The sequence below is a fragment of the Falco peregrinus genome, chromosome 1 (assembly GCF_023634155.1).
Source record: "Falco peregrinus isolate bFalPer1 chromosome 1, bFalPer1.pri, whole genome shotgun sequence".
Classification (NCBI taxonomy): domain Eukaryota; kingdom Metazoa; phylum Chordata; class Aves; order Falconiformes; family Falconidae; genus Falco; species Falco peregrinus.
Genome location: NC_073721.1, coordinates 45,802,707 through 45,819,401, shown reverse-complemented (window position 1 = coordinate 45,819,401; position 16,695 = coordinate 45,802,707). Strand labels below are relative to the sequence as shown.

Sequence of the window (16,695 nt, the reverse complement as noted above, 5' to 3'; positions counted from 1 at the left end):
AGCCTCCTGCATTTCCTGGGGAACCCAGACAGTGCAGGCTGGTGAGCAGACAGGTAATCTCTTAAAACCAGGAGTCAATACTTGCTTTAATCTAGGATTAAACAAGAATGGTTTCAGTCATGTGTTTTGACACTGAATAACTGTCAGGTGGCCAACGAGGCTAGGAGCAGCCAACCCGCAGAGAAGAGCAATGCTCCACCATCCTGCAGTCACTCTGCTGCAGAGCCCAGCGAGGGCTGGGACCAAGCAGGACGCCTGGCTCCCAGGGAGGCAGCACCTCTGGGAAAGTGCCTGGCTCCCTGCACAACAGCACCGAGAGCTTTTGATTGAAGAGGTGATGGTGGCAGAGGAGAGCCTTGCAGAGCTGCATGGAAGAAACATGACTTTGGAGCAGGTCTGGATGGAGATCCCTCTTGCTCCCAATGCACTGGCTTACCCACAGTCACCCACCAAGTCAGGACCTGCCTGCCTGGGCTGCCCAGCTCCCCAGTGCCAGGCCTGCCGAGCTTTGTAGGGGGTCTGCTGCCCGTCGTCACCATGAGCAGAGCAAGAAGCATGATCAAGAGATCAAAGGCAGGATGATTCCAACAGTCGCTAACAGGCCAAAAGAGCAGATCTTAGTAAGAGCACAGGGATGTCCACTTCTGCCACTCAAGAGGGCAGAAAAATGACATAAGAGAAAGAGAGCTCAAAGTGCCAAGATCTGGTACCTGGAGCAAACGACAAGATCTTTCTTGGAGCAGGAGATTGATCTGACTTATGAAAGGAGGACTCAGGATCTAACCCACTCCACAGGCAGCCCTTAGGGAGGAGGCTTCTCCTCATGTGGACTGGCACAGCACAGCAGCAAGAGCTCACCGTGGGACTCAGCAGTCCCTCATGGGTGCTGCAGAGCCCGCCTGTACAAGACAGCAAGCAACACTTCTACCCATCAGTGCCTTTTAAGCTACCTACAGTGAGAGAGGAAGGGAGGACTCAGAGCAGAGAGAGGAGGTGGGAGGAATGGAGCCAGGGAAGTGTTGGAGAAGGGTTCCACAGGGAACAGACCAGGGTAACTCAGCCCAAGCAGCCTCCTGCGGAATTTCTCTCAGTGTGGATTGCACAGGCAGATCCAGCCCCTGTGCTCACGAGCTTGTCTACTTGCGACAGGGTCAGCTGAAACCCAAGTCCAAAGGCTGAGGGTGCTCAGGCAGGCCTCTGAATCCATAAACCCCGCTGCAAAGGCACAAGGACAAGATGGGAGAATTATTTCTAAAAAAAGAACAAAGGAAGGAGCGTCCCAAACATGCCTTCAGCTGGCAACAGGCAAAGTAAGCACCTGCAGACACAGTGTCCACAACTGCAGAAGAATACACATGCTGTTCACAACCCACTCTGAAGCAAAGCCTCAGAATAAAAGAAAAAGGAGAATAAAATCCAGCTCTTACACAGCTCCAAATTCAACCTGCAGTTCCCACGGCCTCTCAAAATGCCTGTGCCAGATCCCTGAGCTCCCACCTCTTATCTGGAGCTGTGATTTGTGGTTTTCAGCACTGCCTGGACCCGTCTGCCAGCAACTGATTCCCAGCATTGAAAAGCCAAGCAGTCACAGACCCTGCGCAGGAGGCCAGCAACTGGGAGAGCCACATGCGTAAACCCCTGCTGAGCAAGGGCACAGGTCCCAGCACAGCAGCTCTGCTCTACCGGCCCACTTACAGTTACACACTCGCTTTCCTGTGCACTAGCAACCCCACATCAGCCCTAAAATCTACCCACAATACTCAGACTGGCACAAAGACTCAGTTGACAGCATTTGTCAGGCTCTGGGTGAAACACTGCCGGGGTGCAGGGCAGGCTGCCAGCCCCCAGCTTGCAGGCCCCGCTCAGCCCCTCTGAACACCCTCCCAAGAGGGTTCCCTGGGAGCTGCCGCTTACCAGCCTGCATAGAATGTGCAGATTTTAAGGGTGAAATTTGTGTAATTGTTCTGGACCAACCCAAAACTAAACATTTCCCAATGCTCCTGGAGAATCAAAAGATTGAAAGAAAGCATAATTAGCAAGTTTCATTTAGCCCAAAGCAAAATATCCTATTTTCACTTGTTTTCCAGCTTACAAAACACAAAAAACTTGTAAATATCATTTATAGACATCTAAACATCTTTCAAATTAAAAGCCAGCATTTCATTTTGCAAAATACACACCCAAGGGCTTAAGCTTGCTGGAGTGGGAGTATCTTACAGGATTGTTTGACCTGAAACAAATCAGAGAAGCCATTTTTCACTCAAAAAACCAGAAAATTTTCAGATCTCTCTCCAGCTCACATGCATGTCCATGTGTGTATCTGCATGTCTGAAAGCACATGTGTGCACATGTGGAAATGTACCTCTTTATACGCATTTATACATGTGCAAGTGAAGTCAAAGTGGAAAATAAGGACAAGAGCCAGGTGGGATAAATCAGGACAGCTCCATTGAAGCTAATACTGATTTACAACAGTGAGAATATTGTTCCCCAGTTTCACCATGCCACCCCAGCCTTCTGGACTAAGATTTTAACCCTTCTGCTATCTCCAGATCTCTGACACTGTGGGAACCTTCTCACTGTTCCACTATTAGCATGTCACAACCGTTACAACTCAAAAGCAAAATGCCCCCGCGTAACGAAGCATGACTGACGAGGAGTCAGCTCAGTAATGAATGGGCCCTGGGGAGGAGAAAGGAAGCTTTTGTGCTGGGTAATTCAGGGCAGGGGGCGGAAGCTCTATGCCCAGCACTGACCTGGGGACAGGGTCAGCTCCTGGAGTAGCACATGGAGCCAAGACTTCTGCACAATGAGGGACTGGGTCACAAGGGACTGTGTCCTCATGCATCATGTGCATTACTGCTGCTTCTGGTGCAGGGACAGTGCCCATGGCCCCTGTGTCACAGGCTATACCCGCACCAAAGAGAGGAGAACAAGGAGAAAATGGGCAGATTTGCCTTTTTCAAACTACCGCAAATTGGCCCCTAGTAGAAAGGATTTGGGAGTATCAGTGGGAAAGGTTCTCTCCTCCCTGTGAAGAAGAGATAATACTTCTCTCATAATGCATCTGTTCTCAAGCATCTCCAAAGCACATGAAGGGACAAACTGCACACCCCAACACGCCCCAGCCAGCCTGCCTGACCCCAAAAGGGTCCAAGCCTGCTCATACCAGGGTAGCACTCTGGCTTTGTAGCAATTCCAGTGCTTGTATGGGGCTGGGATCAGAGAGGGAAGGTGTTGTTGGAAAGAGCTGATCCAGCCTTAGGTAGTGGAAAGGATTTGCTGTACCACCATCTGCACTTGGACAGACTGGCTCAGTGGCAGCAGTTACATTTTCTCAGATGCATGGAGCAGTAACTGTCCTCCAGACCTGGGTGGGCAGAAACACAACCCCTATTCAGGCAAGTTCTTGGGCTGCATTTCCACCTTGCTCCAAGAGAAGAGGGTCAGAGAAACATTATCCTCTGGGTTTATCTCTTTTGATACATCCCTAATATGAACTAAGGGAAACAGCTTCAGCAGAGAGGCCCTGACACAGCTTGTCCAGGTCACCTGTGTTCAATAGAGGTTAATATAAATGAAAATACGTGCAGAGAAAGGCCAGAGGGAGACAAAAGAGCAGACAGTTCATCTCACATCAGGACCCACACGCAGCTCTTGGGTGCACACTCCATCACAGAGAGCAGGGCTCAGCAGGCTCGCAGGGCTGCAGTGGAGAGGGTGCCCAGGCCCCATCCATCTGGACCCCACAGGGCCAGGAGAGGCAATTCAAGCTGATGAACAAAGCTGGCACAAGGAGAACAGGGAAAAAACGGGTATGAACAAGCACAAGATGGTAATCAACCAGATTCCCACCCATAAGAGAGGTTTGCCAAGCCAAGGGAGGGATCACATGAATGCTGTTCTTTGGGAGCTGACCTAGCAGGCAGGAAAATCTGTTCCTTACTGATGATCTCTGAGAAATGGAAAATTTGGGTTTCTGCTCCTTAAATGCTTTTCTGTTTTATTGTAGGAAAAATGCAGGTTTTGCCCTGGCTGGGACAGCCAAAAACCATCAATGCACACATCAGGTAGGACTCTTACCAGAGGAAAGCAGTGTAAGATAACTACCTGTGTGGGAGGTCCCCATGAGCACAAGGCAGAGCACCCCGAAATCACCATCTACAACCTCTGGCCCTGGCACCAGCCCTTTCAAAGACCCTCTCCTTGGCCACCCACATGGAGAGGGTAGTGCTGGCCCTGTCCTGCCACTGCTCTCCTCAGAGCACACAATGCCATATCTCACCAGCAACCATCAGCCCATGAAGGGAACTTCAGCTTGCAGAGATGATGTTTACCCCAAACTTGGTTAACAGAGCCAAGAGGCACCACAAAACTCACATCATTTGGCATGCATAAGCCCTACAAAGACAGAGGATTTCAGCTTCCAAGGCTGTCCTCAGCAGTTTGATGCTTACAAGACAAAAGGGGGAAGAAGTAACATCCCTTGGTTGCTCAGAGAAGGGACGCCCTGCTCCACTCATGAAACCCTCTCTGCTTCCCTGCAGCCTCTTTAACAGCACATCGCACGACTGCCTGCCCAGTTCGCTAAAACAAGCAGCTTTGAAAGAAAACTGTTGCTTAAAAAGTGGCACCCAGAATGGGCACCCAACTTCCCTCTGCATAAGATGGCTGCTGACAAGCATCGTCACACACCACAAGCAATGGCCATGGCATATGCTGTCAAATTCACCTGCTCACGGGGGGGTATACAGGGCTCGTAGCCCAGCCACCACTGGGCTGGCCCCAGCCCGCAGAGCCAAGCCACTACTGCCTGCGGACTTCTTCAAGCCCACGCAGCAAAGCTGAGGCAACCACGGAAAGACCCGCTAGGAGCAAAGAAGGAAATGTGGGCTCTGTCCTAATGGGAGCCACAGCTCCGGCCAGCCCTGCACAGCAATCCCGGCTTGTGCCCATCCAGGGGGCAAAACAACCTGGGTATTCAGCGGCCAGCTGACTGCCGCAGCACGCCTCAGTGGCTGCAGCTTGGTTTCAGGGCACTCCCTGGTTTGCCTCTCAATGGATCCATGCATTATTCCAGCTCAGCGAGGCAGAAGCCAGCAGGCTGCTGATCAGTGTTAATGTCTTCAGGGAACAGCTCTCCAGCCCGTTCCTAGCGCGCTGGGCTTTGGCTGTGACCTGCTGTGGCTCCCCATGCCGCACCAGCGAGGGTCACAGCCACGGCCACATACCCCGGGCACCGTGGTGGGCCCCTGCTCCCTGGAGATGCATGCTCAATGCTTACCAAACGTGGCGAGGCAGAAAGAAGCTCCCAGGGGGTCAGCCTGGCGGGTGCAGAGCGAGGCTCTGCGGACATTGCCGGGCTCCATGGCCGGACACCTCTAATTAGCCAGTAATTGGAGCCCTCTCTGCCCAGCCCGAGAAAGCCAAGCAGCCGTTTCAGCAGGGACTGACAGGCAGCCGTGTGGCTGGGTTTCCATGGGACACGCGTCCAACCGCCACATGTTTGAATGGCGCGGTTCCCATTGGCCCCACGGATTTGAACTGGGACCGCACCTGCCTGAGCAAACAAGCCCCAGCCCAATGCCACAGCCACGTGCAAGGATGCAAGGACGTGGGCAGTGCTCTGCCCGCCCCTGTGGACCTGAGTCCTGTGCCAGCACCGCCCCACAGCCACCCTGCTGAGGTACCAGGAATGAACTCCTGGGAAAAAAAAAAAACTTGCAACGTTCCTTTCGACAGTGCACCAGGCTGTAAGTAATCCCCATGACTGTTAGTGCCGCTGGGTTTGCAAGCACATGCTCAGCTTTGGGGAACTGTCGCACTGGAGCAACGCGGGACAGCAGCATTCATGTCATTTTGGGGAAATTATTGCAGGCAAGGAAAGGGTGCAGGAAAACTGGTCTGTGGGGGTGAGCCAAGAAAGGGAGGGGTGGCAGGGCACAGGTTACCTGCCTGGCTCTCAAGGGACAAGGGAAGAGGCGTGCAGCCCCCCAGGCTCATGGAGTCGCTCTGCAAGACCCCAGAGCAGCCCCTTCCATCATCCAGGAGCTGGCGATGCACCCACCAGCTCCAGACACTGCACCACAGCTTACTGGGAGGCACCCAGAGCTGGGTGTCAGAACTCTCTGCTTCCCCGCACTGATCCATGCAGCCCTGCTCCCCACAGTGCAGGACCCCGTGGGGGACTGATCTCCAGCAAAGTCCCCAGCAAAGCAGACCTGCTCCCACACCATCCCAGGCCACAGAAAACACCATGGTTAATGAATTTGGTTCCCTGTGGCACTGCTGTGAGGCTACAGGGTCCACAACACTGGGGGGGGGCCTGTGGTGAGCCTGGATCAGCCCCACACAGGCCTTCTGGGTGATAGTGGCCAGTCCACAGGTCTTGCTGTCCTGGGTCTAGGCAGAAGTGGGCAATGGGAGAGCTCAGCCCTGACAAGTGAAGGTCAGGAGAGACGAGGGTGCAGCCCAGCACATGCTCAACACAGACATGCTGCCATTGTGGATGGCCGCTGTCAGTGCTGTGCAGGTACCTCCATTCCCCAGCCCACGTCCAGCTGAAGTAATACTAAATATATTGACCTCTCTGGGACAGAAAAGGATAAGATCTCCTGTAGAGTCCTGTAGTGTGCGGGACACACACCCCCCATCACTCCTCCCCATGGTCACACCTCCAACACATTCCTGGCCAGTGCTGAACCCATGGCTGGCCCACAGCCCCTCTCGCATCCCCATCACTTACCCTTCCCTTTCACTTGCGCATGGCTGACCTTCCTCCTGCTCCCCAATGGTGCCCTCCGCTCCTGCAGGGAGAATCGCATGCCCCCGCATCGCCCCTTCTGCAGATCTGGCAGATGCTCCAGCAACTGGGAACTCTGCCCTGTCCCTGCCAGAGAAAAGAAGAGATGAGAACAGGACATGGCAGGACAGGGAGATGGGACACAGGGGACATCACAGGCTCTGCAGTACCCTTGGTTTTACCTCCCACAAGGGTATGTCTCCACCTTGTCCCAGCCTTCCCCAGAATCACGCTGCCAGGTTTGCACTGAGCTTCCCATGGCCAGCCCTACACAGATGTGACACATGCTGGCAGTGTGACCCATCTGTCCCACGCCAGCACCCCACTGCTCAGCCCTGTCTGTGTACAGAAAGGAGAGGAGTGATGGCGATTCACTAGATCTAGTGTCACAGCAGAACACAGACCCACGTTCGGAGGCAGTCACCTCTGCCATGCATCTTAGCTGCAGCCTTGGCCATGGCCCTTTACGTGCCATGCATCAAGTGCACCTTAAAGCCTCTGCTCAGCATTGTTTTTTGGGTTTTTTTATATTTAAGACAGACAACCAAGTAGGGAGGTAGGGACTAGTGCAGTAGACAAAACCCAGAAACCCAAGGGAGGGGAACACAGAGCCCCAGAGAGGAAATGGGTCCTTTGCCAGCAGGCAGAAGTACATCCCTGCATCACAGGCAGGCTCTCCAGCAAACAGATGACCTGGTCGAGCACGTAGCCTATGCCACAACATCCTGCAGTTCCCTGTCCCAGCTGCCCAAGGAGATATTTGCACCCTGACGTTTAGAAACACTTCCCCATGGCCTGCTCTGTGCTCTCCTTGTAGACACGGGTACAGTCAGTGGAACAAGTCTGGCTTTCCCCAGTAGTGAAGCCTTCAGCTCCAAGAGAGCTCACCAACATCAGAGCTCATCCAAATTGTAACAAGCTGAAACTGGAAGTAGTCACATCCTCTGTCACATCCACTGACATGCAAGAGAGCCCTGGACAGAGCCGGGGAGAGGATGAACCCCTTCATCCCATCCTCACCTTCATCTCCTGTCCTCACAGGTAGCACTGGCAATGAACCTGGGAAAGGAACAGAGCCACATGTATTTATATTGCAGAATATTACAAGCGCTCTCCCTTCTTCCCCACAGGGAGGGTCTGGGGACCCGTAATCATCCCAGCCCTGGGGTCTGCAAAGAAACTTCACAGAGGCTCAAAATCTCCCTCTTATGGTTGTGTCCAACAGCAAGATTGCAGATGGAGGTGCCCAGAAGAGAGGCCCTGGACTTCCTGGGGTCACAGTCAGTGTTGCTGTCACCTCCTAGACAGGAAGATTGAAGAAGAACCCTGCCACTGTCCCCAACATCCATCCACCCATCCCTCATCACATCCCCCAAAAGCCCTGTTGATGCCTGAGCATCACAGACACAGGTAAATGGTGTCAAAGCACTGTCCTGAACAATCAGGAATGAGCACTACAGGTGGGATAGACATTGCTCAGGGATACAGGGTAATTTCTAAGGCACTTCAAAATGTTCCTCCTTCAGGCTTATCCAATACTCCTCCTCTCATTTGTTCAGCTGAATCCATTTGCTGACAATCCATTTGCAATCTCCATCTGCCGCCCACCAAAATTAAAGCTTTATCCTAGCAAATTTACTTGCCTCTGGAAAAAAATACAGTCTGGGATCATACGTTTCAGTGCACAGCACCCCCGGCTACCAATGACCAGCACAGCACATCTCAACACACAGGACACCGCACACCAAGCAATCCTACTGAGGGAGCAAGCGAACAATCCGCTCTGCAGTCCCAGGTATCCTGAGCCTCTATCAATGCAAGCAGAGCGTGTGTCAGCCCAGCCTTGCCATGTCCTTGTCTCCTTCACCACGCATCCCCAGGGTAGCATTGAGACTATGGCTTGTGTTGTTTCTCTCCAGCACTGCCAAGCCTGCAGCTCTCCCCAGTGCATGCAGCAAGTCGTGAGAGGTGTTTTACATGCCACCCTGTCTCCTAGGAGCTACCCAGGCTCGTGCAAAGCCTCCCCGCTCCTTGTCTTTATTGCAAAATGCTTTTAAGAGGCAAAAGGAAAGACAAACAGGACAAGAACAATGCACTCTCTATCTAAAGCAGGCAGTATCACAGATTTCAGTAAAAGAATCCCATGAAATAGTGTTTTCCAAAATGGGGGGAAAAAAAAGTAAAGGTAAAAAAAAGCCTATGGAACTCCAAGGCCATAGCAGTCCCCCACACCCTACTCCCAGAGGGTCTGAGGCTCACTGTCTGCAAAAATCACTCTTAACTCTCAAACCCAGCAGATTCAAGTCTGCTCCATCCTGCAGCACAAAGTGCTAGCAGAAAGCCCCAAGATCAAACATAATCCCGCAAGGAGCTGGGCATCTCCAATACCCCATAAAGGGCATGTGGGAGATACAGTCCCTCATCTCCTCCAAGCACCAGATCTGCTTCAGTGGTGACAACCAGGCACCTGCACAGTCATAACCCATCCTTCACCCAGGAGACACAGCAGCACTTCAAACTAAGCAGAGAAACCAGAGAAATCATCTGAGCACTCACGCATGAGCCCTGGCTCTCCCAGCAGCTCCATGACTCCCACGTGGGATGGTCACTCTCTCCAGCAATGTCCAAGCACCAGTGTCCTGCACTCAAGCTGCAATTTAGCTGCCACGAGCCTTTGACCTTGGCACCAGTGTCAAGGAGGGGAGGAACCCAGTATACAAACGTCCCAGGGGAGCAGAGCTCCAGTACTAGAAAGTTACAAATTAAATTGCCTGCCAGGACGAGATGGTGGCTGTGGTACGTGCAAAGGTCCCTCTCTCTACCAGCTCCCAACAGCAAGGTAACGACCCTTTCTAAATTGTCTCTTCACATTCAAAGCCCTGGGGACTGACCTTAACCTGCATTTTTATTAGAGTCTCCAGCAAACTGCACATTCAGCTTGTTGGCTTGGGAGTTAATGACTTTCTTTTAAAATTTAACACAGTTCTCCGTCACAAATTTCCGTTTGCCAGCACTAGGATCTGCCTTTGCTTGGATATTCAAATCCAAACACACGCTTAGACAGTTATTCCAGGCAAAAGGGTAACATACACAGAAAACCCACAGGGTTGAAGCTGGCTTTGTAATTAAAGAAACTAAATCAGACTGGGAAAAATTACCTGGCTCCCAAATGGTAAAAGGATTGGAACAGAAAGGGTTTGGGCTATTTCTGGGCAATCCTGAGGGCAGACTTCTGGGATTAATGAAGTCTGCCATACAGGGCAGACACACAAACCTCAGCACTTTCCCAGCAGTGGGATAGCTGCAGCCCCCTCTTCCCCAGGGTCTGCACCAAAGCAGGGAGTACAGCACACAGCTGGGGTGCTTCTGTCCCCAACACCACCTCTGCGGCAAGCACAGCTGAATCGTTCCCTGAAAAATGCCAGTGAGAAACCCAACAGAAATGCAGACTGGCTGATTACCAAATCCTTTTCCAATCTGAGACACAAGAAAGGTTTCCCCTGCTGCAAGGTCTTCTTTAGAATCACCCCCTCCTCCTCTGCTCACATCCCAGAGTCTGCACATTCTGTTAGAGCCTGAATTGACGAGACAGCTGCAGCACCCACAGCATGCCCCAGCACAGTCTTTGCTGCTGCCTTTGCCAAACTGCAGCCCCATCTGCTCTTGCTTTACTGGATTTTGACAAATGATAAGTATTAATCTGTTTCTGGTTTATTTTAATGCAATAAAAATAATATAATAACCAAGCTGGGTCTTTAAAAATTTCAGTGACACTTCTCATAAAAGAGATAGGTTTCAGTATAGCAAAAGATCTCTTGGGAATGATGATTTTGGCCTTAGTATAGTCACACAGATCAAAGTAATTAAGTTAAAACAGCTTAAAAAGTTAATGCCTGTCACCTGAGCTGAATTGTGTGCACAGTCTGAAGCTGCATGAAATGGCTGAGCTGCTTTATCAGCTAGCTGACACCATGCACCTGGGCACTGCTTTCCAGGGCTTCACCCAGGGCCTGGTACTGTTCAGCCTCCCAATGAGCCAGATTAGCTCACTAATTTCACAGAAAATTAACTATTTCTTGCATTTGCATAACAAACAATTTGACCGGGGCATATAGTGGGGGGAGACAGAGAAAAATGCCTAAATAGCACAATGGAAAGGGGTAAATTGCCCTTTTTGTCGGCAAAGATCTCCATCATCTGCTGAAGCCCCACTTCTGCACCGCGCAGAGTAAAATAAAACATACCAAGGTTCTCCTACACTTTTGTGTTCAGATTAAGCTAATTTAGTTGAAGGCTGATACTGAAAGGGCAGCTGCCTTCTTTTTCTCCCCATAACTCCATGATCCTGACTCCCCCTTTTGCCCAAGTGTGGGAGCAGGCACATAGAATCATAAAATCTCTCAAGTTGGAAGGGACCCACAAGGATTATTGAGTCCAGCTCCCTGCTCCTTGCAGGACTACCTAAATAAATCGTATCACTAAACACATTGACCAGATTCTCCTTGAACTCTGACAGGCTTGATGCTGTGACCACTTCCCTGGGGAGCCTGTTCCAGGGACCAACCACATTCTCAGTGGAGAACCTTTTCCTATAGAACTCAAGAATATTTTAGAAAATAAAAGCAGACATACTGGGTCCAACAAAGGTGTGTGTAGCTCAGTATCCTGTTTCATGTCAGAAGGTGATGCCTAGAGGAGAACACAAGAATAAAGCAGGCACATGAGACATTTTCCCAAAATAGTTGCCTAGCCCATAACAATTTTCAATTCAAGGACCTTCTACTACAATAGGGTCAGCTCGACTTTACTGTACATTTTGCAGCCATAGGAGTTGGATCCCATTTGGGTGGTGGCACATGGTTAGTTCAGCCTTAACGTAGCCACTTTAAGCCACCTCTGTGGATTAATTTGCATTCTGAATCAATTAGCAGAGCATACCCTGAGTATTGCATATATTGTTTCAGAATGATTATATTTTATCTGTAGTCAGAAAGGCATTCCCCTCCCTCCAGCTGAAAGCACTCACTTTTACAATGTTATTAAGAGGATAAGGTTAATCTCTCCAGGTGAGATCACGTCTGACCCTGCTGCAGAGTTCAATCCTGTAAAAATAGGTCTTTCTGAACCGCAATACAAATAGAAGCAAGATTCATAGTGAAACAAAATCAAATTAACAGTATAAAAGGCAAATCACAAATTACCCTACAGGTTTCCTTTTCAAAGTGAATTAACAAAGTTAGCATTAATGTAATAGTCAGTCCACGCAACTGAGAATAGCTCCTTAACTGGTACACATAATTTGCCCAAATAGCTTTCTCAGGTCAGATAGGAAAGCCCACTCAATCAGTAGAATTTTAGGCTGGCAATTTTTTGATAGTCAAAACTGCTGAATTAGTTTATGGTAAAGAAGTTACGGTAAAGAAGGACCCCAAGAAGATATTCTGAGGATGACACTGCTGTATTTGGAGGCCTTAGTCAGAGACAATCTAACTTTAGAAGATCTGAGATAGGAAGAGAAGTGTGCAAGCAACATCTACATCATAGCACACTCCACTGGGATTTGGGCTCCTTGTTGCAGTGCCTATTTTTTCTGTAGGGAAAGGAAAGATGGAATGATTCCAGACATTAGAGCTAAATTTGAGGACAGATGCAGCTGAAAATTTAGAAAATATAATGACAAAGTAAAAGCTTATTTCCTTTTAAAAAGGATACCATCAGGTGTTTAAAATTCATTCTTCTATTTCTTAAAAAAATAAAGCAGACCAGCCATAGACAGTCTTCCAGACAGATTTAAACTAGTAAATGCAAATCCCTGTAACAACATCCCACATCATTGAAGCCACTTCGATTTGAGCTGTGTAGCTGCATCCCTACCTTAGCTGTGTGAACATTCAGTCTCTTGCTGTTCTGTTTCAAACGCTGATCACTAATATGGCATGTGCTTTACTCTGGCCTTGAGCACTTTGCTGTCTCCTCTGACCGACCTTCAGTGATAACTTGCTCTCAGCAGCAGGGTAAGGCAGATCCAGTTAGCACTAATGAGGGGGAAGAGGTGTGAAGTGACTCAGGCCTGCAGCAGTTAGGAGCACACTGAACCCTCACAGAGCCTTATGCCTACATTTAGTCTTCCAATCCAAGAGCACTCCCAGCAGAACCAAAAGGATTGTTTTCAGTATCCAGAGAGAAGGCTTTGCAGATCAGATCACCAGCTTGCATGTGTACCACCTTCTGGTATGCTTCCTCCCCATTTTTAAAAGTGTAAGAGGTTAATCTACTGCAGTAACAGCCTCTTTGTTACAGGACTTGTATCGCACCTACCATAATACAGCTTCAAGAATGAAGGAAACAATATAGGTGTTCCATGCTGACTACTCTAAACAGGAATAATCTGTACTTTTTATTATTATTTATTCGGCCATGATGATCCTGAAGTATCATTTTTGCAATAGTAAAGTTAAGCAACATTCAAACCCATCTGTACTAACAGTGCGTTCTGCACAGCACAAGCACTACTTGATAAGCTCTGTGTCTGCTGCAGCTGGACCATAAACATAACAGGTTTGTGCAATTCTGAGAAAAACAAGCAGGCTATCATTGGAGTGCCCACCCTTAATGCAGGCCTAAAAAGCACAGAAAGTGTAACTCACAGAACTCACTTTCAGTGTAATTCTCCTAAAATCAGTATCTTCTGAGCTTTCTTGAATCAGAGAACATAGAAGAGAAGGTGTGGCAGAGGTGGAAGGAGTTCTGTGACACTCAGAATATCTAATCTACTCTCCCTGAAGAGTGTCTGTGGGAAACATTTACTATTTTCAGTGCTGGCAGTTCATCTAAGTAAAGTAAAGCAAATGCAAGACGAATACTGAGAATCTAGAAATTACAAACTATAGAGTGCACTGCCACAATGGCTCCATTTAACAATGGCCAGGATTTCTAGCTAAGCAAACAACAAGAATTTACATTATAGCAACTGCAATTTTTATATATATCCAAACCACGTTCCCAGGGCCTAAGCACCAAATATGCATCTCCCACACCACAGCATGTGCTGAGCCATGCATGGGACCTGCAGAGCCTTAACCCTTCCTGCTCAGGGCATGAAGGTTACCACAAGCACAATGGTCGCTTCGCTGCTCAGAATCAGCATTAAAGGGCTCTCTCTGGCTACAGAAGAGGAGGGCACATGGTTAGACTCCTGTATATCTTGAGAAATTCTAGTAGGGAAAGTATAACCATTCTTAATTATCTGTCCTTAGTGATCCAGTTCTCATTGACAGCAGAAAACCCTTTAAGAATAGGACTGCACTATTTGTCTAATATTAAAGAATCACTTGGTTAAAGGGGAGATCACACCCCCACAGGCACACACTAGAAAGCAGCAATCAGCGAGTATATAAAGTCACCTCCAGGCAGCTGATATATAAACCTCACTTACAAGGACTTAACTAAAGCAAGTTGCTGAGCTCCATGGGTGGAATAAAATCATTAGTAGGTGAGGTTATATGCACATATATACATGAGGAAAAAATCATGTTGGAAACTGAGCACCTAAATTTAACAGCCATTTCCTGCCATAGGAAGTACTTTCCGGCCAAGGACAGTAACACATTCTCTCTTCTTGTTGTCAGCCATCCAAGTTAAGTTACCTCAGAAGAAAGGCTTTATTTGAACAAGTTACTGAGATAAATTCTGGTGAAGTCACCTATTATATCGGTCAGACTAGGCAACCTATTGATCACTTCCAGCTTTAAAAAATATAAATATCTGTGAACAGTGTTCAATTTGACCAGCTACTTCATGTGAAAAACCAACAACTACCTTAACTCCACTAGGACTCCAAGTCAGTTATCTCAAGAGTAAGAATGCTCTTTTCCCTCCTTCAGTGAAAATCAGAATTTAACCATAACTTTACCTTCACTTTTCAAAAAGGCTCTAAAAATTGGATCAGTTTCCTAAACAGATCCAAGGACATCCCTTTTAAGTTCTCTTTAGTGTATCCCAGCACCATGGATGTTGACAAGTAACCATACCACAAGTAGGTTCATCCCACTGGCTTATACTTGCAGGCATCATCTTTGCAACCACTCGTGCAGGGAGAGCAGAAAGATGGTATCATCTGTGTAAATACTCTGCAAAACAGAAAAATTGTGCAAATTAACTTAGAAGAAAAAAACAACCTCAAAACACTGAAGATGTATACAGTATGAAAGTTAACAAAATTACAGAGGAATCAGATTGTCCTCAGGCACGGGTACATCCTAGATCACAGTAGGCTGATGACGTGGCTTTGTGTCCTGTAGCTCCAGAGTTTTTATATTAAAACAGCTTTCTGGTCTCGTTTAGCTGTCATATGTACAACATGGGACCTGTTAAACATGACTTGCAGTAGTCAAGCTTACTACTGCAAGTCAAATTTTACACTAGTACAAAAAAGCTGCTATTTGTAGCACAGGTATAAACACAGTGACACACGAGCAGGGGCTTGGCTAAGCCAACCCAACCCAAGTGGAAAATCAAAAAGCACAAAATAATATTGTCCTTCTGTACCTCATGAAAACACAAATTAATACTTTAATAGCTGTGCTTCAACCCTCCAGATATTGTAATTAGTAACAAACATACGCACGCACCAGTGGCCAAAGCATCCAAGAAAGAAGAGAGCCCATTGTATTGGGAAGATACACACAACTCGACAGCAAGGGTCCAGTGTTTGCTGGTGAGTGGGGAAGCTTTGCACCGTACCCCTGGCTCTGGGCCAGCATCACTCCTGTTCCCGCTCCATCCTACCCCCTCCACGGGGCAGTAACCCAAGGCCACCACGCTTTGTTCTCAAGGCACGTACAGAACAACCTCACCCTCTGGCAAAACAGAAAACAAAACAAGCTGCAGTGGCTTCTGAGGGCTGGCCTAACAGCACCCAGCCAATGTTAGTGTGGTCCGTTACGGTTACAATCAGTCATTGCCTTCATTAAAAAGTAATGCAGCACCCGCTGCAGCATCTCACCTCTGAGAGCCATAAAGTGGCCAGGGAGTTAACAACAGAATACATTAACAACAGCTAAAAACGAGACTCAAGAGACACGATTTGTACAAGCAGTGATGGTTTTTATTAATCCAATCACTATAACTGGAAAGGTCATCAAGCTCTCACCCACACAAGCCTTTCTTCAGCTCTGACCTTTGTGTACTCAAAATGCCCTATACCATCCCCAACATGCTATTATGTCTAATACAAAGTTACCTTTACCTGCAAACTTGGCACAAATGTCTGTAAACAATCCCCACTACAATAGTACTGCCCTTGCTAGTGGAAAACACACACTTTCTAAGGAAAAAAGCTGCATTGTCAATCACGATTCACAATTTCAAATATCACCCTGAGAGTATACCAAATTAATCCACTCTGTTCTTGCACTCTGAGCTTAGTTATTTAGTTACCCTGTCAGGTTATCAACAGGGATAAAAGTCTCCCCAACTTAAGGGAAGGCTGGGCCAGGCAGGTGCTCGGCCCTGCGGGGCAGTGATGCCCTCACACAGCGCTGCAGGGAGAGGCCCGAAGCCATTGTGGGGGGCAGGAGAAGCACCTGCCCCCACGGGCACCAACCCTCTCCCCTCAGGGCCCCCCCTGGCTCTGCCCCTGCTCCCACCCCAGCCCCTCAGGCTCCCGCTAACCCCCAGTCACACCAGCGCACCGCTGCCTGCGCCGCCCTCCCCCCCGCACACACGCCAGGCTCCCACAGGCACCCCCAGACTCCTAGCCCCGGGCCCCCCCTCGCCCCCGGGCACTCCCCCTGGCCCCCGGGCCTCCCAGATGGCCCCCGCCCGCCGCCTTCCCGTCACCAGGCAACGGCGGCCGCGGTGGCGGGCGGGAAGGGCCGCGCTGCACGCCGGGA

General features: G+C 49.1%; 1 protein-coding gene across 1 annotated transcript in view; it reads right to left on the bottom strand.

The window, feature by feature from the left end:
• The window catches only part of RGS3 (regulator of G protein signaling 3), an 84,058-nt gene extending 72,567 nt beyond the window's left edge, over window positions 1-11,491 (bottom strand). Inside the window, exons 1-3 of the mRNA XM_027778121.2 lie at window positions 11,435-11,491; window positions 7,823-7,861; window positions 6,746-6,889 (exon numbers count right to left, since the gene is read on the bottom strand). Coding sequence (XP_027633922.2) covers window positions 6,746-6,824 — 79 coding nt within the window. The 5' untranslated portion in view covers window positions 6,825-6,889; window positions 7,823-7,861; window positions 11,435-11,491. The remainder of the gene's footprint in view (window positions 1-6,745; window positions 6,890-7,822; window positions 7,862-11,434) is intronic.
• Window positions 11,492-16,695: the final 5,204 nt, after the last annotated feature.